The sequence below is a fragment of the Epinephelus lanceolatus genome, chromosome 14 (assembly GCF_041903045.1).
Source record: "Epinephelus lanceolatus isolate andai-2023 chromosome 14, ASM4190304v1, whole genome shotgun sequence".
Lineage (NCBI taxonomy): Eukaryota > Metazoa > Chordata > Actinopteri > Perciformes > Serranidae > Epinephelus > Epinephelus lanceolatus.
In genome coordinates, this window is record NC_135747.1 from 8,778,841 (window position 1) to 8,803,852 (window position 25,012).

Below are 25,012 nucleotides of genomic sequence, written 5' to 3' on the forward strand. Positions count from 1 at the left end.
GCACATTTTCACGTCAGAGAGGTTTAAAGTCCAGAGGAAATGGCTTTTTGGAGCATCTGGCCTCAGAATTGTGATGTATTTGCGAGTGAAACAGGATACGCAACAAATGATTAAACATTGGCTGGGGTTTGGTTTGATCATTGAAAAGTGGGCGTGTAATAACAATTAAAGGCTGTATTCTTTCTTAGTCTGTAACATGACAGTCTGGAGGTTTAAACTCCTGTCTTCTCACAGAGTTGGGGATGAAAACTAAACTTTCAGCTGTCAGAGAAAACTCTGCTGAGTTCAGACTGTTAACTTACAGCACAGCTACACTCACAGATAACTGAGCCTCCTACCTGCCTGTCAAACAGCATCAAACCATAAACCTTCCCAAGACAGTCCAAATTTGTGTGGAGTCCTGCAGCGAGCAACAGATGTGAAGTCCGGCGGCCGGTGGCCGCTTTCTCCACTACCGTTCAGTGGCTAGTGAAACATCCTGGCACCGACTATTTACTGTAGTTTACCAGCCTGTCCCTCATGTGGCATTTGAAGATAATTACAAGCACAGCTGTTCTCAGTTTTCAATGTCCAATATTCCATCACTAACATTTTTGTCACGTCTTGTCTCGTCAACGAAAATGGAACATAGATTTCATCTTAGCTTTTATGATCAAGATCTATTTGAAGCTTGTAATCGTCTCATTTTCATCATGAAAAAAAAGTTGTTGATGAAAAATTTTCGTCATAGTTTTTGTCAACAAAATTAACACTGTTTTGGAGAAAGGAAGACATACTGAAGTAGCATGCTGTTGCTAGCTAGCTAACCTAATCTTAGCTCTGTGCTGCTAAAAGTTGCACATTGATTAATGGGCGGATGTTGTGATATTGTTGGCTGGAACTGATGGGTACTAGCCTACGTACTTTTTTGTATTTTTTGGCATATGTTGGATAGATGCACAGTATGCCTGGGAATGTAATCTTAAGGGGTTACAAAGGCATTTTTAATTTTATCTCTACTATAAATGGAGAATATTTGGATTTTTCATTAAAAAAGTGCTTAAACTATTAATTGATCTGATCACATAGATCTGCACAATGATGCATTTAAATGTCTTCTGTTCATTTTGCTGTTACTCATATATCTCATATTTAGGCTCAGTTGTTTACTTTACCTGATGTTGAGCAGTTTTTTTTAATGCAGCACAAAAAGCCTGCAAAAGCAGATTATTTGGCAGAAATAGAAGTGAGTAGTTGGCATAAGCAGTCACACCAATGAGTTTGAAATTTAGAGAGATACATAAAGAGTGGGTCCACAGAATGAAAATTGCTAACGGAAAAAGATGTGGTATATTGTCACCATGCTGGTTTGATTGACAGGTGATCTGTGGGAAGTGTAGTGCAACCCTCCTGGAACCTCCTGCTCCAAAAATGTCTCCAAATTGAAATAAATAGGTCTTCATAATGAACACGTTCATGTTTACTAATGGCAATTCTTCAAAGAGGGAGCTGGACAAACCCAAAAGGCTTCACACCATGTACTGTAGGAGAATTGTTGTTGTGTTCCTGGGTCAGTGTGTTCTGGCCGGTCCTTCCTGTCAGTGCTACACAGCAGAGAGAACAGAGGAAAACGTGCACACACATGTGAGTGTTCTGCAAAGGGAGGGCCCGGGGTCTGTATTGTTTTCAACAGATGGGAGTCACGGGGGTGGGAAAGGGTGTGTTCGTGTTTGTGTGTGTTGGGGGGGCCTGCTGGAGTGTGTTCTTCCTCTGTCTGTCAACAAGTGAACTCCCCCTTCATCTAGCAGGTTCTAGGACGTCAGCCAAGATGAGAGGGCACACCCCTCTGTTTACACATTCACTCTCTCCTTATCTCTCTGCGCTTATCTACTACCTCTATCTATCTATGTGCTTATCAGATCCTAGTTTCTGTCACTTTATCTTGCCACCCCTTTACCTTCTCTTCTGATAAATGTCCTCACTTGCTTCATTTTTTTTGGTGAAACCTTTTTTTTTCGCAATACATTGTAGCAGGTTGCACAGCTTTGATCTATGTTCTGCTGCTGCTGTTTACCCATCTTTACTTGGTTCAAGGACAGTGACCTGTCACTGGTTAATCTTCTCAATTGTGTAAGTGCCTTGGCTGTCTGCTCTCGGCTCTGGTTTACAAAAGAAGACAGAAATGGTCAAGGTTAAAGAGGTACTAAAACAAATCCCACAAGTGATCTGATTAGCCTTGGAAATGTGCCCATCCTCCCTTTACTACATTGCAACCTTCCTCACCCACGCACACACACACCCTCCTTCTGTTATCACTGCAATCCCTTCTATATTTAATAACTGTGTTCTGGACAAGTGTCTGATTATAAATGAGGAGGCACTTTTTTAAGTGACCACCAGTGGGTGCTGTGGCTGCAGGTTGCTGTGTGAAATGTGCATGGTCTTTATGAAGTAATACAGTCTGTACCCAGTGATGTGCCAAAATGACTCTAAGACCTGGATCACTTTGTCTTTGAATATTATGGATAGATTTGTCTCAGTGTCATTATGTGAAGAGATCGACAATCTGTGTGTCAGTGTGTAACCTGTTAATATAAAACAACATCTAAAAATGCAAAAAAAAAAGATTTGTAAACTCACAAAAATATTTTGCAAATATAAAGCAGCTCTTAATTATTTATTTTTAAATGCTTCATATTATCTACAAATTAACTTACAACTCTAACTAGAACTTGATATCATTCCTCTGATGCTCTTTTTGTTGGCTGAGCAATAAATCCTGATGTTATATATAGAAGATATTTTGTTTATTAAAAATAAATGATGCATCCTGCACTGTCACACTAGAGTGTGCTGACAGGGACCTGGAAGATGACTTTATATAAGAGTAGAACATGATGTGCAATGTTGTGACGGTTTAGTTTTCATTTAAGTACAACAAGCCCTGCTGGAGAACACACAAGTGCACAGTCATTCAGTGATATTGCTTTATGTTTCAGAATAGCCTCAAGCTGTTGTATACACTTTACTGTGGGAGGGAAGTTAATTTAATTAAATCAAATTAAAAGACATTTAAAGCTACTATTATCAATAGTTGTATATTAACAATAGAATAAATGACTATGTGTAACATGAAAGGGGTCACTGGAAATGATGAACCCACAAAGAACTTTATCCAACATGGCAGTATCACCAACACAGAGCATTTTAGTATTGAGTTTTTTACTCATTTCTCTCTTCAACTCTGCAGCAGGCAGCTGTTTTTACTGACAAAGCTCTAAAACTATCCTATACGCTACCTGCATCAAACAGCAGAAAAAGATAGTGGACATAGGGGAGCATTTAGCAGTTTAGGAGTTGGTGGAGACCAAAACAGAACTCGTGGGAGTGTGAATATTGGACTGAAATTCTCCAGGTGGCCAAAACATGACTTGAACCGATTACTATGGGAAAGTTGTTGTATACCTTGTTTCTGCTGAGTGACCAAAAGATGGTTGACTGATTGCTATCATGAAAACCTTGGATTCATTAATTATTGATGCTAATCTAAAAACAAACAGTTATGTCCTTTACTAGGAAATATGCCTTGCATTATCAGGAAAACTGTGAATGTGTGATATTGCAATATAATGATCTCATGGGTGAAGACGAGAGACTTGAATCTGCAACTTGGAAGCAAGTCACACTTAAGTTGCACACAGTGACTTGAGACTTGACTTGAGCCTTGTCCTCAAAAGACTTGAGACTTGATTTGGACACAAGGTTTGGGACTCATAAACAATTTTTTTTTAAATTTTATTTTACTTTTTGGTGCATTAACATTAACATTGAATGGCATTCCCTCCCTTATCTTAAGCATCTGGTGTGCATGGCCACAGATGGCTGTTACATGGTGCAACAAGACCACAGTGAGCTCACCTGCAACTGCTGTGCCATTTGTTACAACCTTTGGCTGTAATAACTTCACATGAGACCTGAACAAAAGAATGGATAAATGCAATGTCTGTAGTATCAAAATAAAAAATGCTGAATCAACCACATCAAACTCTATCAGGCACCTGAACGCGTCTTGACAGGTCAGTCACATATGTTTAGCTGAGCATCAGCAATCTACCGTTAGCTTGCGACTAGCTTTGGGAGGTTAACTTGATTAGATTGGCGTTTGCTGAATATTTTGAAAAGATGAGCGAGTGTTTGTTGGCTTGCCACACTTCTTCGCATAGAGTCCAGGCTTTGCTACGACAACAACAATGGTCAGGTAACTTAATCATCCATGTTCTGCTGCCACCATCTGCTGACTAATGTCAAACTGAGAGAAAGACCACGCAAATGATTAATGTCGGTTACAGGCAGGTTACAGGTTTTTTGTTGACCATGTAATGTTATAATAACAGTCTCATTAGGTTACCATTACACTGGGTTTGAGAGACTAGAGTGATATTAAATTAACAGCAAATTATAACATGTAAATAGTTATTGAAAAAAAGGTTACAGTTGTAACAATATTCTCCTGTTACACGGAGTAACTTAAGTCTTTATCCTTTATTTAGGAGCAAAATAGTTATTACCTTTAAAGGAATGCTTTCATCGCATATTTTTTGCATATTGCATTGCAAATGATCGCATACGACAACTAACCCATGCCTATACTGAATGAAAATGGATATTGGAGTGATGATAATACATGCTTCAAATTCCTTAGATATAGGTATGCATTGTTCAAAGCAGACTGGATGGCATGCCACAGGTGATGGAGCCTTGCTGGCACTGGATGGCGAAGTGAGAAAGATCTTGGACTCTTATGTCGGATACAAGTTCAATTTTGGTTGGAATGAAAATATGGTTGATGATATATTTAATCTCCAATGATGTTAGAATTTCACATTGTTTGGACGTTAACATTGTGACGTTTTGCAGACGGTGGGTTTTGCTCGCCGTACCTAGTTATTCTACGTCAAGATAATGTTGGCATTAGACGTTTGGAAGATAATACATTTTCATCAGTGTCATTTGTCATCTTTTTTCTATATCAGTTGACATTGGCATTAGATGTCCTGTCATTGAATTTTGGTCACCCTTCATCACAACCTAAATTCCATCAAATATCAACATCGGAAGATGTTGGTGGCCAGCTGGGAGTGCTCATTACAACCATAAGAGACTTGAGACTTAACTTAAACTTGCTACCAGAGACTTGACTCGGACTTGCCAAAAATGACGTACGAGCATCTCTTACAAAAAAAGTGCAAATTAATGCTGCAGCAACGTTGGTATTTGTCGCGCATAATAATAATCATTATATTCATAATGATATATAATTGAAAAAAAACATACTAAAAATATATTTTTAGTTTAAATCCTAGAAAAATAAACATTGTTTCTGCAAAGTTCTTTCATTTCTCAGATGATCGTTCAGTTGGACTGTGTATGTTGGTGTGTGTGTGTGTGTGTGTGTGTGTGTGTGTGTGTTGGCTGTGGGGGATTAAGTTTAAATGTTTTCTCTCTAACATCGTCTCCTTAGAGAATTTGTCTCTGTAGGGGTGGCCTGCAGGAAATACCAGGGGATTAATCCTCTGTGCCACTGGGTGAGTGTGTGAGTTTGTATGTTTGTGTGTGTGGGTGGGTTTGTGTGTTTATACAATGTGTGAGAAAGATGTGAATGTGAGAGTGGGAGAGAAATAGGTGGTTACTGGTAAATGTTTGTGTATATGCATATGGTGAATTTGATAGTTTAAATTATGTGTGTCTGTGTTTTCAGGAAGTAGTGGGCCAGGACCCCCAAATTTCCATCATGTGTGGGATTATAGGTCCATGAGTGTTTACAGGTGCACCACTGAGTAATAGTTATAATTGTGTGTAGGTTTGCAGTATTGTGTGTGTTTGAAAAATGAAGTACCCACACAAGGGGATAAAGATTCACACATGGGGCTAACATGGTCATTGATGAGCAGCAAGAACTTAATGAAGCAGCTTTTACTTCCCAGCCCCTCTGTGATCTTTCTCTGCTGTAAAAGGTGAAAATAGAAGGGTGCAGGGCTCACAGCTACTGTGGCAGAGTTAGATCCTCCAGGACTTTTTTTGTTTGGGAAGGGGAAATGTGTGAGAGGCTGAGAGTGAAGTTGAAGGAGTGTTTCAGATGGTGAAATGATAATGCTGGTAGTGTTCTAGATTTTTCTTATTTTTGACAAATAGAAGCCCCAGACCAAAACAAACGTAAACTGATTCTACTTTAAAGCGATGTGTGTTACTACAAATCTTGGGGGCGGAAGTAGCTCAGTCAATAGGGACTTGGGTTGGGAACTTGAGGTTCCAGTTCACCTCCTGGGCACTGCAGAGGTGCCCTTGAGCAAGGCACCGAACCCCCTATCGGAGTGCCTGTCATGGGCAGCCCCACTCTGACATCTCTCCACTTAGTGCATGTATAGGTCCTGTTTGTGCATGTGTGTGTTCGGACCTGTGTGTAATTGACAACAGAGTGAAAAAAATGAATTTCCCCTCAGGGATTAATAAAGTATTAAAAAAAAAAAAAAAGTCAAATATTGATATTGAAAAGTAAAATCTGATTCGACTGACAGAATTCTGAGTTGGATACAGCCCTAGATATTACTTTGCCTTTTTTTTAAAACATGAAACTGTGTAATTGTGGCCCATGCTTTGATAATTGCGCCTTTAGCAAAAGCTTCAAGTCAGAAACTTTTCAGAGACTGCTTAACACATTATAAATTTTGGTCTTGTTGTAGGATTTGTTGATGATGAGAAAAAATGAAAAGATGCCTGCCTTATGTTGCATGTACTGGTCATTTATTTGAATCCCCTCCAGTGATGGATTTATAAATGTACAAATTTAGTGAGTGCACTCATTTCTCCTGTCATAATTTAAGTCCCTTTTCTACATAAAGACAAATAACATTCATGAGAGCTCATTGTCAGCTTCTAACTTTCACTGATTTGGGTGTATGTGCAAAAGGTGTTAGTGGAAGCAGGTGGCTGTAACTAATATGGTTTGTTAAGAAACTTTATATGTTAAGTTACAGCTGTTTTTTGTTGGAATTTGGACAGGTGTTGACATTTCTGAAGGACTGATAAAAAATTAGATATAAATACTGTCAAGCAACGTTAAGGAAAGTGGGTGTCAAAACTCAACTCAGCAGTATGTAAATTTCAGGCATTTTGAGCATTGGCTGACAATCTAAATAGCAGACGTCTTTTCTGATGTCCAAACTTATTCAGTAAAGCATTTCTCAGTATCAGGAGAAATGCCAGTGGACATTTATCACATGGGTGAATGCAGGGGGAGACAGAGTTTATAAAATATTAAAATGGGCTCAATACAGAAATACACAGGGAAGCTGTGCAAGAGAGAGATGGAGGGAAGGGGAGGTGAAGTGGGACGGATGCTGAGGGGCACGAACGGGGAGGGGGTGGGATCAAGGAATGAATGAAATTAAAAATGGTGAGACTTAGAGGGGTAAAGAGGGAGGGAGACATGGGATGAGAGAGAGAGGAGGGGCAAAAGAGATGGATAATAAGCAGAGCACCCCCTCCCCCTTTGCTCCCATTGAGCGGTGGGGGCAGCCTGAACCCCCCCCCCCCAAAAAAAAATAAAGCTTTGTGAAACTTTCCCCGGCAGAGGGGAAGAGAGCCAGAGTGAGCACAGAGGAGAGGCAGTCAGGATCCAATTTAGAGGAGAGACACTAGAAGGAGAAAGCAAGTCAGACAGTGAAGGAGAAGGAGAAAGCAGGAGCCAGAGGTGAAAGAGAGTGTGTACGTCCAGAGCGGTCATGGCTGTGCAGCATAGGGCAACTCTTCTCCTGGCTGGATTATACTTAGGGAAGCCCACTGAGCCCACTGGTCTGTAGCAACAGCAGCAGCAGCAGTAGCATCACTCTGCCCGTCACCATGCCGTCTGTTTCTCTAAGCCTGCCAGCAGCTCTGGCAGGACCTGCACGCACCTGGGTCTGTCTGTCCTGCATGTTCTGGGTGAGATAACTTTTCAACTGGAATTGCTTCTCTGGATCATGATTGATTTGTAACTGTCAGCACAGAACTTAAGTCACTTCTATGACTTGTTTGCAGAGCTCTGTGCACAACCTGGCCATGCAAATCTAAAAACATCAGTGTCATAGTAGAATCATAAGTTTGCCAGTAGTGCATGAGTGATTTGAGTGGCTGACAGATTCAGCTTGATGATGCAATTAGTCACAATGCTTTTGTTACAATTTTGCACCACTTTGAGAGAAGCTGCTGGCTCATATGAGGGTGGATACTTCAGGCAAGTATCATTTGAGAAACCTGATCAAATCAAGCCAGGGTTCTATTGGGTGGTCTGCTTGTCGGGGGTTGGGTTGAGGGTTGGGACCCCGGCTGTGGGGGGCCTTGGCACGGTGACACATTTGAATGAGAGAGATATTATGAAGGGGAAAGGGAGGGTGTGCGAGCGCGAGACAAACTCTGTATTGTTTTCTCCCTGGAGAAACATATTTAGTATTTTCTCTCCAGCTCCACGCACAGAGTAAAAACGTGTCTGCTCTGACACTGAGTTGAATTAAATGAATCCCCTGCTCTCTTCCCCTCAGCCTCTCTTTCTCACCCTTTCCCACTCCCTCACTCCCCCTGTGTCCTGCTCTGTCTCGCTCTAGGTGGTTGGGACACACAGCTATTTTTGCTTTCTCTTGTATAATTCAATCTGCCGCGCATTCCCGCTCACAGTAAGGGGTTGTTTGTGCACTTGTGTGCCCTCTAAGCTGTGATGTGGTCAGCGAAGGACCGTGTTCATGTGTGCGTGGCCACGTTAAAAGCATTGTGACTGTGGTTTCGACATTTGTCTTAAAACACTGTGAGTGCTTTTCCTAATTTGTGCTGATATGAAAGAACATTCCTGGCTCAAATATACAATATAGCATGCTGCTCTCCTCCTTTTCAGCTGAATAGGGGATGAAAGAGGAGAGTAGTTGAATAGACCATTGAGATCCATCCTTCCCCATTCTGCAGTGGTCCTTTGGGACATGACTGCACACCACTGACAGAGCTGCAGTCCTTGGCGAGGAGACTGGATAATCTTACAGAGCTCTTCATCAGTTAATTACCGTTCTTTCTTTTGAGGAGCGGGAGGCGAGGTGAAAGGGGGGTCGTAAAAGAATCTCAAAGCCCCCCAGCTAAGCTCTGGGTCACTGATTGACTGCATCAGAGAACTGTATGACAAAGCGAGCTCACTTAAGGAGGCGGGTTCAATCTGAGCCTCTGCATTAATAGCAGATCTTTGTTTGGCCCTAAAACAGCCTTGATTTGGGCACATCTCAACAGATTGGGATTAGAGTCAGTTGAGAATACCTCGAACTGAGAATGTGCTTCTCATTCCAATCAAAACACAAACTTTTGCCAAAAGATCTTCCAAGACCACTTAAGATCAGGAAGAGCTGCTTGCTGCTCAAATGGTAGTTCTTCTTTCTGATGATATATTGTTGTACTTCTGTCTAGACTGATCAGGTTTTTGTAGTATGGATACAGACATACTCCATGGGCAGCTGGGAAAGTGAGTACAGCTGCAAAAGCTGTTATGAGGCAACAGAGAACTAGAAGAGAGAGATGGGTACAGGGAGAATGAGCATGTGAGAGTGAGTAAGTACAGATGCAGGAAACAGACCATCTCCATGAACTAGATCTATTCCTTAGCCTGGCCTCAAATAGGGAGGGTTTCCTCCTCTCAGAGCAGGATGGTCCTGGATAAAGGGAGATTTTTCCAGCAGAGAAACAGAAAGAAAATGCTCAGGGAAATATAGGAAATGACAAGAACAACTTGAAGGACAAAGGAAATGAACAGAAGATGCTCCCGGCAAGATCGGAGGGCGAAGTAAGCACGGATGGCGCAAGAGGCCTTGAAAGAAGACCTTCGAAAGACTGCCGCTCCTCCACCAAACACTGTGAATAATTAATGAATGCCAAAAAAGGGTTTTAGGGAGTGTTTTATCAGGTTTCTCTGAAAGGGCTGCAAAACCAATCAAATGTCCTCTATCTTTCAGTTGCTGAGAGAAAGTTTAAAGGGCATGCAAATCCTGTTGACATTCAAGAATGGCATGTTATGAATGCATCCGCCTGTTGTGACTTTTTATAGTAAACAGGTGTAATTGAAAGGATGTGCGCCAAGGTGTTGTAAAGGTGTTGGAATCTGTGACTCTAATCAAACAAGGTGCTGTTGTAGGAAACACTGCCTCAGATTGCTGCCTCACAAATATTGATGCATGGCTAAACCTTCAGAGTTGTCAGGGTTCAAAGAACTCCTCGGGGTGATCAATATCCATTAACGCACACTCAGTGCATCTAGGTTCAGTTTGGTGTCCAAAGGATCGCTCTGGGAAATGTTGTCATCTCAGGAATGTTAGGTCATCGGTCTTCTGTTGTCTTGACTAAAAAATAGACAAACAATAAATCTGTTGATGCTGTTTCAAACACACTCTGATTCCTATCTTCTGCTTTTGAAAACAAAGTATCATGAGTTCTGAGTTCTCAGTCCATTCTCCTGATTAAACATGACTTATTTACATTATTTTTACCTATTTATTTTTGGCTCTTTTCTCACATCCCATGCACTTATATTTTCCACCCTCTGTTTTCTTTCTTGGTCTGTTGCTAGTTTGATTCTCCCCCCATCTGAGTTCCTGAGATTACCTCTGATTTGAGTTGAAAAATGTTCCACATGTGGGGCCCCTTTGAAATACGGCAACATTTCTGTAATTGTAACATCTGGGTTTACGTTGCCCAAATGTTTTACACTGTAATGGATTTGCCATGCAGTTGTTTTCCATCTTGATGGACTCACCCTGTTGTTGTCATCCTGGGGATGTTTGCTGTTTCATCTTGGCGTTGCTCTTTGGATCGTGGTTGAAAAATCTTGAACAACAAAAAGGGAAGTTTAACCCCTTGCTTAGTTGATTTATGAGAGTTGTTGAGCTTTGTTTAACACCTCCCACCCATCCCTTTCGTTTCTGAGGAGACCCCCAGCATTGTGCATGCTTCACTGGGCACATTGGCCTTAAACCTCTCATGGTCCTCTGGTTTTCCCTGGAGGGAGTTTTGGGATTCAGAAATTTGGCAGGGTTTTAGTTTGTGCAGTTTGCTTTCCCTTATCCTGGAATATTGACTTATATCCATATTTAAGTCAGTTTATCCTCATTTTCATTTTTGAAATAAGTTTCTCCCAACTCCTACTTTACCGCAGCTGAAATAAATCTAAGTGGTATATAGTAATTTCAAGGAAAGCACTGATGCCAGTGGTCTGATGTATTGTATATTTTGCAGAGTTTTTTTCACCCTCATATCTGAAGCAAGAGCAAGACTGAACCTCAGTCATCATTTGTTCTGACATCTAGTAATATCATCTCTGTATCATCTCTGACATTAGGCCCCCTCTAACCTCTGTGTCTAATTTAGAGCAATGTTTCCTTATGTCTCCAAAGGCCTTCAACCTGCTTGGCCTCCAAAAAAGCAAAAGTACTTTTCCTTTTTTACTACTGGTTATGTCCCATGTTATGTTCATCCCATGATTTAATTTAATTGGAGGTGGGACATGACATCATTAGGACACATTTTAGCCAGATCAGCAGTAAGGAGGCAGAATTTAATGCACTATATTTTTTGGGCTGTTTTTTTTTTTCTTTTTTACCTTTTGATGCTGATGACACTGAAATAAGACTGTGATCTAGATGGATCCTGGTTAGTTTCTGTTGCATTAAAAAACAAAACAATTGCCACTGACTACCCAGCAATTGATTGCTGATGATTTTGGTGACCCCTTCACCTTATGTCCAGAGCTCGTCTCTGGTCAACGTGACCTTTGACCAACACTTTGGTTCATATCAACCTCTCTTGATAACTAATGATCAGATTTCCATGAACTCTGCCAGGGATGGATCCTATGGGATAGTCTCTTTCCGTTTCAGCAGTCTTTTCGTTTCTCCTCATTAACTTGCCAGCTCCGGTCAAAGCGTTAACTCTGGAAGACAATTTGGACAGATTTCACATTTCTGGTCCTAAAAAGAATGAACCCTATTGATTTTTCCCAATGCCCTGTTCTTTGGCACCACCATCAGACCTAAATTTTCTTGTTAATTGATACATTTCTAAGAATATCAAAATGGTCAGATTGTTGTGGTCAACACCTTTGGACTGTGCAGCTCTTCAGCATGAAGGGGCCACAAATGTTTTTTTCAATCGCTTTTAAAATGACAAAAACAAACATAAAACAACAACCAAAAAAACTGATCTGTAATATCAGGCACCCCTAATGTATGGTTACTAAATTAAGTCTAAATTTATTTTGATTTTATTAATTTTATCTTGGTTTGTGTAGATTTTGTGGGTAGACTTTCTCATAATTTATTAGTTGTGATGTAATGTGAAGTCCTTATATCCTGAGATGAACATGTTAAAAACATGTTTCACAACATATTCTATACTTTTTTTCAGCCTCCCTGAATTCAGCGCTGTATTTAAATTTGTCTTTGTGGGCAATAAATTTATACAGGTGACATTACTCAAGGAAATGCCTGTTAGACCCTTCAGAGGAAAGGTCAGAGGTCACTGTTAGAGAAGTGAAACATCTGTGGGGACTGACTGCAGACTTTAATCTAGCGTGTGGGGAGGTGTTTGGACCTGGTAGTAGTTAGGATTGGACAGCTAACAGGAAGCTCAATGTGGGGCCTGGGCCCCCCTCAGTACTGGAACAAAACAAGTCCCCTGCAAGTCTGTTACACAGTTGATGATAATGTTATTGATACAATGATTTTGATAACACAAACATCATTAGTGTTTACTACAGAAATTGTCTTAGACTCTGCAGAAACCATACATTATCCTAATCCAGGAGGTGTAAACGAAATTTAGATTTTATCGTAGGTTCAGGCAGGAACATAAAACCATTTGTGCCACCTAGAGCAGGTGGTCATCAGAGCTCCCTTACGGTGTTATTGCTGTTATTTAGCAGTTATTAGCAGTCATATAATATGAAAACTTGCCAGCCCTCCTCCCAAATCTTACAATACATCATTCAGTTTGAGCTGTCATGACTGCCGACTCTTGATTTCTGTTTTCTGGCCTACTTCTACTGTCACTGTCAAATTTGTTTCTGTACTAGATAATCCTATCACTTGTGTCTATGAGACACAAGCTATGAGCTGTCTTCTTTGTCAATAGGGGCCAGACAATGTTTGGAAAATGTGTTTTAAGGGCATATTTTTGAAAATGGGTCCATTTACAGGTTATGATAGATTTCGGCATTAAATGAGACTGTAACTTTTAAAAGAAGAAATAACACAACCTTCCTTGTACAAATTAGAAGGTGAATTTATAAGCACAAAAACACACCCTCGCTCAATTCAAAACTCATGATGTGATGATACCATGGTATCGTTGCTAATGTTAGCTTTTTGTAGCAATCTTATTTAATAGATGTGGAAGCTCCAAAAATTGCTGTTCAAAATTCTCTATTTCCACTGTTCAGTGTGCTCTCCGTTATTATACAGCCATTGTTTTCCTCTGTTTGAGGTTGAGGTGCTCTTTTAATTATGTCATCTCATTCTCTGCTGTGGCACCTGTATGGAGAATTTGCACCACCTACTGCTTGACAAACCAACTCCTGCTATTCGTATAACAGTAGCGAATGGAAAAGTGCAAAAATTCGCATTTCTTTTGCTCATTTCCTGAACTCCATTTGGATTAGAAATGCACAATAATATCGGCACATCATCAGTATCAGCTGATATTGGCTTTAAAATGACATATCGGAATCGGCCAACATGCTCTTTCTAAATTTGCACAATGAATGAATATTACATATATTGAAAAGTATTGTACTTCATTTCATGTCTCCATCTGCTTGTGGGCCATCACAATAAGAGTATGCATTAGGGGTGTAACGGTACACAAAAATCACGGTTCGGTACGTACCTCGGTACACAAGTCACGGTTCGTTTTTTTTCGGTACAGTAATGAAAAAAAATAGACAACTATTAAATATCTTTTACTTATTGGTAACCTTATTAAAACATACCACCACAGCAGTTAACTCTTTTTACCCAATTTTTGAATGAAACAAATATATATAAAATCCTGCTTTTTCACATTGTTTGAATGAAAATAGAAATATAAAAGTGAAAAATAAAATCCTGCTGTTTTTTAACACATTTTTTGAATGAAAAATATAAATATAAATTTCTGCTTAAACAGTTTTACTCAATTAAAATAAAAAGTATAGTGCAGCTGGTCAGCTTTAAAGCCTGCTCAGATTCAGTTTTACTAGGAACTTACTTAGCTTTCCCACTTTGTTAAAGTTCAGTAAACAAAACATGCTTATATCTAAAGTGCAGCTAAAACAATTTTACTCAACTCCAATGGCGTTGGTTATTTCTTTAGCGCGATGGTCAGGGAAACGCTCTTTCTTTTTAAACGACGACGATATCGTAGTTTGCACCAGATTGCTTTTTCTAGTCGTGCCGGTTAACGTTCAAACTCGGGTGGTGTTGCTTTAGATGCGTTAGCATGTTAGACGTGTTTCCAAGTACATACCTGACCGCTGTTGTGCAGTGTCGGCACACTGCTTTTGTCTTGTCCACTTGTTTATTTCCATCTTCGTATTTTACCCTGAAATCAAAGTAGGGATGCACCGAAATGAAAATTTGTGGCCGAAGCCGAAGCCGAATATTATTAAACACTTGGCCGAATACCGAGTACCGAATACCGAATATCGTTTAGTTTTTCATTAGTTTTTGCAGATGAACCCCCTCCAGATTAGTGTTGTCACGGTACCAAAATTGGGACACACTGTACGATACCAATGAAAATATCATGGTTCTGAGTAGTATCACGATACCACAGCGAAAATGAGGCAGATGTGCCTTTTGTCATTGATGAAAAGATAAATCACTTTTCTATAATACATCAATGATATTTCAATGGAATAAATTACTTATTGACTTATCCATACTTCAAAAACAGCATCAATAAGTGATTAACATAGGGGGGATCAAAATAAAATAAATAAATAAAATAAAAATCAACCAGCCACCCTCCTCCCCTGACAGTCCCTTCATAAGTAATGAACAGTCCCTAAAGTGCGGTGAGGTTTGTGGACCGTTACTGACACAAAGAAAGAAATGTGAACGGCTCGTTTCTCCTCTGACACATCACGTACGGTCTGTGTTCTGGCTCGGCTGTTCAGGTACTTCTGGGCAGTCATGACACCAAGAAGAGGATATTATTGGAACCGACTTCTCCGTCGCCGGTAAGCCGATGGCCGCCGTATTTGACAGGAATACATTACTGTCTGTGTCTGTGACCCCGTTCAACCCACAACCGGTGGGATTCGCCTTTCGTTTCTGCTGCTGGTTGAAATCTGTAGGCTGCTCACACAGCATGCTGAATGATTTAAGCCTATTTTGCTGCTCAAAACTATTTTTAGTCGCAAATGCGAGTGCGGTGACAGACAAATCGCCATACTACCGACATTTTATTCCGCCCGTCACGGCACGCTGTTTGATTGCGTTATCAAAACGCTGCTATTATTCGGCCTTGCTTTTAACTTATTCCACCGAATACCGAATGTGTGGTTTTTTTTTGCAATATTCGGCCGAATATATTCGGTTGCCGGTTAACTAGATATTTTAAATGGTTCGGCTCGCAAAAACGGAATAAAAATAAAACAAAATAAAATAAAATAATATCCTGCGCCCAATAATTCGGTACAGGGTCATGCCGAACCGAAAGTCGCATACCGAATGGTTCGACACAAATACATGTACCGTTACGGCCCTAGTATGCATGCATAATATGAAGTTAATTCCACTACAGAAGAGACAATTGGTGATCACTGCAATGTAGTGGGTAAAAAAGTGGATATATCAATATTGGTATCGTTTATCGGTCAAATGATTTGTTACATATTAGCATATTGGACATTGCCAAACAAACCTAACTTGGATGGAAATCCAACCTGTGTAACTGACATTACAGACAGTCATTTTGCTAATTTGTCTGACTCCCTTCAACTTGTACCACTGTTGGGATATGTTTTAGCAAGCTACAGACAAACAAAACAGTGTTTCATTACAAAATTAAAACAGGAAGCAAACATAACAAGTTGTTAATTTCCATTTGTGGTCATAGTGGCTGCTGTCCAGTAAAGGTTATGTAGCGTGGCTTTAAAGGTTTTGTATCTCTTTTTTGTCAGCCCCATGTAAGTCACCTTATAAGGCTTTGCTTCACATCTCATGTGCACAACAGTCATAAGCCAAAATATTCCTTACATGTACATGTAAACTCAAACCTTGTGCTTCTTCACTGCCAGAGCAGAACAGAGCAGCCAAGTTAAACTTATGTGAAAGATATTTTAACAAGATGCTGTTTTTCCACAGCAACATATTACTGATCAAACCCAGGAAACTTGTCACTTTATTAAAGCTGATGCCAAATCTGCGAGCATGTAAGCATGTATGCATTTGTGTGAGTAAATATAAGGGGTCTGAGATCATGATGACGCACTCTGCACAGATTAAGAATAAGAGCTAGGTGCTTTCTCTGTTACAGCCGTATTTATTTCTGGACTGTGCCAGCTGTAGAGTCTGGATTGTTTGAGAAGATCGAGATCTTTCTTGGCACCATTTCTCCAGTCTGTCAGTCATGGACCCTCACTAAAGAGGCCCCCATAACTTGTTAATGCCATGATAACCTCTAACTCTGGATGTGATCTGAGACCTCCCGTGGATACCTATGCATTCAAGTGTGAGGCCAAACAATGCTCACTGGAAGTGGCGCTGACAGCGTCCTGCTGCGCTGCCTGTGCATTTCTCCAGAGGGATTTGGATTTGCGTTTGAGGCTTTCGGTTTGATCATGCTTCTGATTTATACTAAGAAAGTGACTTGGTCTGTTTTGTGAGTGCCACAAGTCATTTGTTGGATTTATTTGAAGTTTTCTTATTTGAAGTATTTTAGGAAACAGCCCAGAGATTTTAAACTAGTTTGGAAGACCAAAGGAAGCACTCTACAGGAAATGATGAGATCTAATCATAAGAACAAAATCCCAAAACATGTCATCCCCATCCTTCCCAAAGAACATTTTAGGTTATGGTTTTAGTTTCATCGCTCTCATCCAAGTGCCTCAGTGTCTGCCAACCCAGCACGATATGGAACACGTGCTGTTTTCCCTTGGCAGTTTGCTCTTATGATGAACTTTGGCTGTCTTTGATTAAATCTGTTTTATCCCACCGAATCAATGTTATTGGCAATGGCCATCCTTCTTGCTTTCATGTGGGGCTTTCAGCCATCTTTGTTCCACATGTATCATTTGTTTTTATAGGCTGCTATATCACAATACTGTGAGAAAAAGTTCAGAACTTAGTTTTCTTAAAACAGAAAGCTTATCTCGAGCCATTTAGAGATTTCAACTGAAAACAAATGAAACAGAACTTTTATGAGTTGCTTAATATGGATTTGTCCTAAGATATCAAAACACATACCAAAATCCAGGCCAGGAAATCACAATCTAATTGTGTCACAACAATAATAACAAGTTTATTTTTTCATTCATAGTCAGAGATGACTTGGAGACACAAATTCAAAACAACAGACAAGAAACTAAATAAGAGAAGTCATACAATGGTAAAGAAGAAGTGAACATATCAGTTATAAGCACTGCTGGACGAATCAAGAGATTAAAGTCAAATATGGCAGTATATTCCCCTATACATGATTAAAAGAAAGTGTATGGATGTTATTTCCTCTTCCTTTACTCTATGCATTTGGAACTTTGTCTTTATCTTTGAGTAATGTGGCTTTATAAGACTTCTTTGTTTCATGCAGTTTTGTGGAGATAAAGAGATTCAGAGACTAACCCTGTATACCTGGATACATCCTTGAACAAAACAAATCACAAAATCACTTTGGAATTTTTACAAGCTGCATGTAGTTTGCTTTGGCATTATACCATTTTTTTTTTCATTTACTTTGCTAACTTTTTTTTTTGTTTGTTTATTTTTTTTCTGAGATGCCTGAGGTGCTTTGTCTGATAAAATCACCTCATAAAACCACATGGACAGTCTTTCTTTTTTTTCCTTGGGTTCATTTAAGTACTTCAGGATTTAAAAATGGAAGGAGACAGAGTCATTCTAAATGATTTAAAAATGACTAAATAAGTATTAATTCTACAGTATTAACTAATTCTTAGGCTTTCAATCCGTTTTTCACGTTTCATTGAATATTTTCAGACTTTCATTCAAGGCAAGTTTTCTGGCTTGTAAATGTTTGAGAATGTGTGTGCAGGTTATCTGGGAGTGTCTTGAGAAGTAAGTGGTAAAGTATTTGCAGTGCAAACCAAACTTAGACATGTGTTCTAGGCTAATAAACAAAGTTAACAGAATGTTTGTGTAGCTACATAACATAACATAACATAAAACCATTTGTCATACCAATATTTTTGTCAGTAGAATAAAAAGCTATTTCTTGAGGAAACTATTGGAGCTGCCATTAGCCCACTGTTGCATTTGTGCAGCCCCTTAACATGACATGAAATGCATGCTTTATATTTTAATCATCCACAGTCCATTTCACTTTCAATACTTACATGTAATAATCTAGTAGGTCTCTGGATCAAACTGGGTCCCCCTAACAAGCATCTGTCAGGATTTGGATGACAACGTCTTGAAAGCTACAGGTTGCGTGACAACTAACTGCACCTCACAAGTGTCAAGGGGATGATGTCCTGTCATCAGAGCTAGTACTGTTGGCTAGAGTTTGCGATATTGGTAGACAGCTTGCAACTGCACTTTTCCAATGTGGCCCACAATCATATGCTGGGTCCCTAAATTGGCAATCAGTCATCAAAACTCTGAGCTTCCCTGCTTTAGTCATTCTTACCAGTTAGAGGTGAGATGAAATTGAGAATCCAAACTTTTTGTTTCCATATATTTATTTGCAGTACGTGTCAGATGGACAGGAGTAATTGCAGTCACCATTTTTTGTATTAAAAAGTTAAGCAAGAGTCCTTGGCCATGCTAGCATTTCTATGAGGCTGTAGTTAGGCAGAGCAGTGCTTTGAGCTAAATGCTACTGCCAGCATGTCACGATTGCAACATTAGCATGCTGATATTTAGCAGGTGTTTACCATTGTCACCATCTGTTGTGATACCATGTTAGCATCCTAATACAAATTAGCACTAGACACACTGTAGGCCTCTTTGTGATATTCATGGACAGGATTGCAAGGCAAAGCTGGGAGGAGCAAGGTTTTCGGTTTAGGGAACTCAGAATTGCATCTCTTTTTTTGCTGATGATGTGGTTCTGTTGGCTTCATCACACTGTGATCTCCAGCATGCACTGGGGCGGTTTGCAGCTAAGTGTGAAGTAGTTTGGATGAGAATCAATACCTCCAAGTCTGAGGCCATTATTCTCTTTCAAAAAATAGTGGATTGTCCCCTTTGAGTTGAGAGTGAGTTACTGCCCCAAGCAAAGGAGTTCACACATCTTGGGGTCTTGCTCACATGTAAGGTAAAATAGACTGTGAGATGGACAGGCAGTTTGGCGCATCATCAGCAATGATGCGGGCATTTCACCAGATCATCGTGGTCAGGAGGGTTCTGAGTCAGACGGCAAAGCTTTGGATTTGTGTTCCATTTATGTCCCAGCCCTCACCTATGGTCATGAGCTTTATGTAGAGACCGAAAGAATGACATTGTGGATACAAGCAGCCGAAATGAGTTTCCACTTAAGGGTGGCTTTGTTTAGCCTTAGAGATAGGGTGAGGAGCTGAGATGTCCAGAGGGAGCTAGGAGTAGAGCTGTTGCTCCTTTGTGTCGAAAGGGGCCAGTTCCAGTTGATGGGAATAACTCCTGGGCATGTGCAACTGGTAGCAGGCCATTGGGCAGACCCAGAACACACTGGAAGGATTATATATCTTATCTCCCTTTTTTTTTTTTTTAAATTATTTTTCTGGGCTTTTTGCCTTTAATTGATAGGACAGTGTGTGAAATGGGGAAACAGAGAGAGAGTGGGGACTGACACGCAGCAAAGGGTCGTGGTAGTGCCGGTACCCCATGAACAGAGGCATTGCCTCGTTGCAGCGGTCGCAGGTTCAAGTCTGACCGCTGCAACGAGGCAATGCCTCTGTTCATGGGGCACTGGCACTATCCACTATGCTACGGATGCCCCTATATATATATCTTATCTCTTGCCTTGGAACGCCTCAGTATCCCCCAGGAGGAGCTGCAAAGCATTGCTGGGGAGAGGGACGTCTGGAGTACCTGGCTCAGCCTGCTGCCCCCACAACTTGGCCCTGAATAAGCAGATAAAAATGGATGGATGGATAGGTGGGCAATGTTGGCCTACAGCTGAGGCTGATGGAAATGTTAAAGTATTGGTCAAACTTTAACGTGTGATGGTGCTATAGTAAGACTCAAGGGTCCACTTAAAGTATTACAGTTCACCTGTGGGGACCATGAATGTCAGAATGTTTGTACCAAATTTCAAAGCAAAGAATCCACTATACAGTTGACATTGCAATTATAGAGCCCTGCCACTAACATGGCTAAAAAACGAAAATGTGAAAACAAAACTGGAGCCAATCCCAGCTGACATTGGGCAAGAGTAAAGTACAGCCCTGGCCATGTTGCCAGTCATTCATGGGGCTGACACATAGAGACAGACAACCATTTACACTCACATTCACACCTACAGGTCATTTCAAGTTGCTAATTAAGAGAATTAGAGCCAACACTGTGCTACATAGGTTTTATCTGCATGAAAATTGAGGAATACCATTACCACAAAAACAAGTTTTTGCTAGATGTCTTCATTACCTCCACACATAAAAAAATCTTCCTGTGTCACCCCGTGCTCTACTCAGTTGAATCTGTACCAGATCTTGACAACCAAGACAAGATGACCACTCTGTGTTACTCTCTCAGTGATGCTGATGGTCTGTGAAAAAGTGGGGATTTTTTTCCCCCTTCACTTCTGGATGACTGAGTAATTTCCTCCCTGGGATCCACCTCACTGAGATGAAATGCATGTGAGAGTGGAGTTAGAGAGGGGTGAGCAGGGGGGGAGGAAGGAGAGACTGGAATGCCTGGGGTGCATTTTTCTCCCAAATGAAAAGCAGGTGACTGTTCATTGTAAGGCCATTTGGTTAGTGGGAAGCGGGGAGCGGAAGGAAAGATTGAAAAAAAAGGAAAGCTCTCTTCTTTCTGGTATTTAGCTGTGAATTGTTGCCTGATGCACTTGTTCTGTAGTGGTCTGCTTACAGTTAGGGGATTCACAGACACTTCCTTCCTCAACTGAATGTATTGCAACTTGTCATTCAGGAGAAGTTGGTTAAAAACCTTAATTGGAACCAGACTTAATCTTACTTGAGTCATTTTTATCTGATCTCTGTTTGTCCTTAAGAGTTGATCAAGAAGTTACTGCACAACTGTCTGGGTGACTTATCTGGGAATTTGCTCCAAGAGCTTTCCTAAACATTAAGCCAACAGTGTAATGCTCTGTAGTAGAGATGGTAATTTCTCACCTCTCAATAACACAGATGTTAACCCACGAAAATCATAAACAACGTATAGGTTAGAGCATAAGAACATTAAATGTGTGGTGCCACTGGGAGCTGGGAATATTTTGCTATCTGAAATTGAATAATGCACATGACAAATTAAGGCTGAATGCTAGGTATCCAAAGCCCTATTTAGAAGGGATTAATATTATCAGGGGACCTCTTGTGGTTTAGAAATTACCCCCCACGTCTGTTTTTTTTGTGGCACATTTGCATGAGATAAGAAAAGTCTGTTTTTTACTTGAATTTACTGACATTGTCCCCCAGATAGGAAGCACATGGTCATTTAAAGTACAGTAGGGATGCACCGATTCTGAAATACCGATCATAGTTTAACTTAATGCAACCTCCGCGAGCTTTTAGTTGCGGCCATAGGCTGGTAGTAGCTAATGTTAACTAGCTCTACAGTGTAGCATTAGCAGAGAAACAATAGGGTGTGTCCTCTGACATGCAGATAGTGAGTTTAGTGTGTCCTTTCCTGGCTGTTAGTTTCGAGCCCTACTTTTTAGCCTATGTGCAAAATTGATGTGACACAGCCATGAAAAATATCGACCACTGCCATCAGTGAATGTCATCCTTTTTGCTGACATGCCCAGTGACAGTCAACGAGGCGTATATATCGGCCAATGCCGATGTTCTTTCGACACATTGATGCGTTTTTTAATTACATTTTTTTATGTTGGTTAAACAAACAGAAGCAGTTCTGCCACACATTGTCATGTCATCTATCTCCAGCCATCTTTCAAGATTTCTCTTTTCCAATAGATTTAAGCTTGCTCTTTCTGTGAACAGGTATCCATGCGTAGTCAGATGAGCCTCCTGCACCCAAAATGCTGTCAGAACTTTTATTAATAATTCCCAATGCAGCCTCCATCATTCTCAGCTGAGAAAGAGGCTGAAAAGAGGCATGAGAACACAAAAAAACTAAATATGAACTTAAATCACAGAGATTCTGATTTGCAAGGGACTAGTATTATCACATGACCTCTGTGTTAGGTCATTTGCAGTGGAATTTTCTTGACAAATTACAGACATAGCAGATTTGCACGGGATTAAGATCATAGGCAGCCTCTGCAATTATTGAAAGTTATTTCATGTCCCTGGGTAACACTAGTCCTGTGCAAATAGGGCTTAAAATGGAATAATACAGATACGCACAATGTTGAGACTTGCACAGGTAAAGCTTATTAGTATCAGATGTGATGGAGTCATAAGGGATAAATATGGGGATCAGCAGCAAATAGTAGTGTAGGCGTATATGTTTATTGTAACAAAGCCTTTGGTGAATCCTTCTTTTGTTCTTTCAGCTGTGTTTCTCACTTATAACTTCATCTTGCCAATTCTTGTTTCGGGTGGGACGAATAATTCAGTCACTTCATTGTATAGCTAATGACTCATAGGTTTTACTTGACATGCATTTGGTTCCTGGGTGGTGAGGAAAACAGTTCCTTGTCTGATTTTGTACCTGTGGTGTTTTCGGTGCTTGTTTCAGCTGTATAGTAGGCCCATGTAAATTCATCCTGGAGTCAGAATGATTTACTGAATTGACATTTTACCTTATGCTGGAACTATGGTGCAAAACACAGGCGTGATAAATATGGTTCTTAGTGACATTTAATAAGCTCATGAAATGTTCAGGAAAGCAGTCTCTTTCTGGGTTTGTTCAACATTTCATTTTTATTACTTATAAAAATGACACACAGGGCAGAGACAATGAAACAGTGATACCAGAGTGAGTTGAGTCGCCATTTATTTTTGACATCTAGTTTATGTCATGTGTCATAAGCCCTCTGTCTCCCATCTGCTCTTCCTATCTTCCAGTGTTATCTTATTTAGTAGAGGTGGCACTGCACCAGTTTTACACATGAAGTTCAGTGAATATGTTAGGGCTGGGCAATATGGAGGAAATCATATGTCATGATATTTCCGACCAGATACTTCAATATCAATATTGTGGCAATATCATAAGATATTTATACACTTTGATAATTGATTATCAGTATTGTGGATATAATGCTTAAATGGGCAAATAGTAGAACAGCTAGAACAGTCTGGTAGGTTCAGAAAACTACATTACTGTAATGCAGCCTTTAAATCCAGGAAGAGACAACACTAACAACATCCAAAATCCAAAGTTTAGGATCCAGTGGACCAAAAATCAGGATATCTCAGCCTGCACTGCTTTGATTTACATAATTCTTTTTAAAAATCTACTGTGAGTCTAAAAGCTTTATGGAAGTGTGATACCAAATCACTAGAGAGCCCCTCACAGTTTGTACAGACAAAGAATAGACTTTGCAAGCTGAAGTATTTTAACACTAAATTAAAAGCATGAGTGAGTTGCCAGCATTTGGCCTGACTAGTTTCAATCCATAGTCTTTTTCTCTCTGCATCCCCTTCTGTGGAAGTCTTCCTGTCTCCACCCACCTGTGTGTTTGTATGTGTGTGTTGGTGGAGTGTTTTGACAAAGACGCTCCTGTAAACCAGATCATACATCATCAGACGAAGCACTGTGATTGCACACTGATCCGGATTTCATTTATTTTTTTCTACTTCAAAGTAACAACCTCTCTGCGTCTTTCCCACGCACCTTCAGCACAAACTTGTTGAGAAGCTATTTGTGTGCTTTATAGTCACATTACAGCATGAGAGGACGGAGAAAGAGGGATGATGTGAGAGAGAATGGGGGTTTCGGGAAAAGGTGGACGAACGAAGTGGAGGATGAGTTGGATTTACAGCTGGAGGTGGGTAAAGTTTGAAGTAGACGAGGGCAGGGTGTGGAGGAAAGAGGTCAGGCAGAGGGGAAGAGGAGATGTAAAGAGAGGTCAAAGGTCAATCAGCCCTTGCTAGCTTTGTTTAGCCAAGAAAGATGATGAATAGCTGCCTTATGAAGAGGGAACATGCTCAGTGGAAAGGGGGTAGGACAATACAGGAGGAGAGGGGTGTCTTGGGAAGTCTTCTTGGGACACATGAATACTCAAATAGTTTTTACTTGCTTGCAGTACACACTCATTGAGTCAGTGTCACAGAGTCACAGATGGAGACATGTGGTGGTCACCCCAGTGCGTCTTGTTAAAATGTCCACCCATGCATATGGTGTCCCATATGAGAGACGGCAGCGTGCTAACTCGCTGATTAACCCAGTTGACTGGAGAGGTCTCGTTCTGTCTTCTGGCTCCACCAGGACGAACAATAGCCTCTGATCAGTGGGGGCGATGATGGAGTGCTGTGCTGTGTGTATGTGTACATCATTTTCTTCTGACTTCATTCAGACTGTAGAAAATCACTGCAACACAGGAAGGGAGGCCAGACTGCTCGTGCTAGTCTATCGTGTCTCTTATTAGTGGCTCGTGTGTCTGTCTGCCAGGCTTCCAGGTCCATTTACATTTTCTGTCAGCATTGTTGCCTCTCTCTCTTTCTGTCTCTTTCTGACTCACACTACTACTAAAATTG

The 25,012-nt window shown here is 40.5% G+C and overlaps 1 protein-coding gene across 16 annotated transcripts in view; it reads left to right on the forward strand.

The window, feature by feature from the left end:
- Positions 1-25,012, forward strand: part of tns1b (tensin 1b) — a 239,075-nt gene that overhangs the window by 46,264 nt on the left and 167,799 nt on the right. For 2 of the 16 annotated variants that reach the window (XM_078174335.1, XM_078174333.1), the window contains exon 1: positions 7,629-7,959. The exons of 13 other annotated variants lie outside the window; for them this stretch is intronic. In XM_078174335.1, the coding sequence (XP_078030461.1) occupies positions 7,879-7,959 (81 nt within the window). In that variant the 5' untranslated portion in view covers positions 7,629-7,878. Of the gene's footprint in view, positions 1-7,628; positions 7,960-25,012 lie in introns of those variants that run through there. One more of the 16 variants, XM_078174348.1, reaches the window with a different exon arrangement.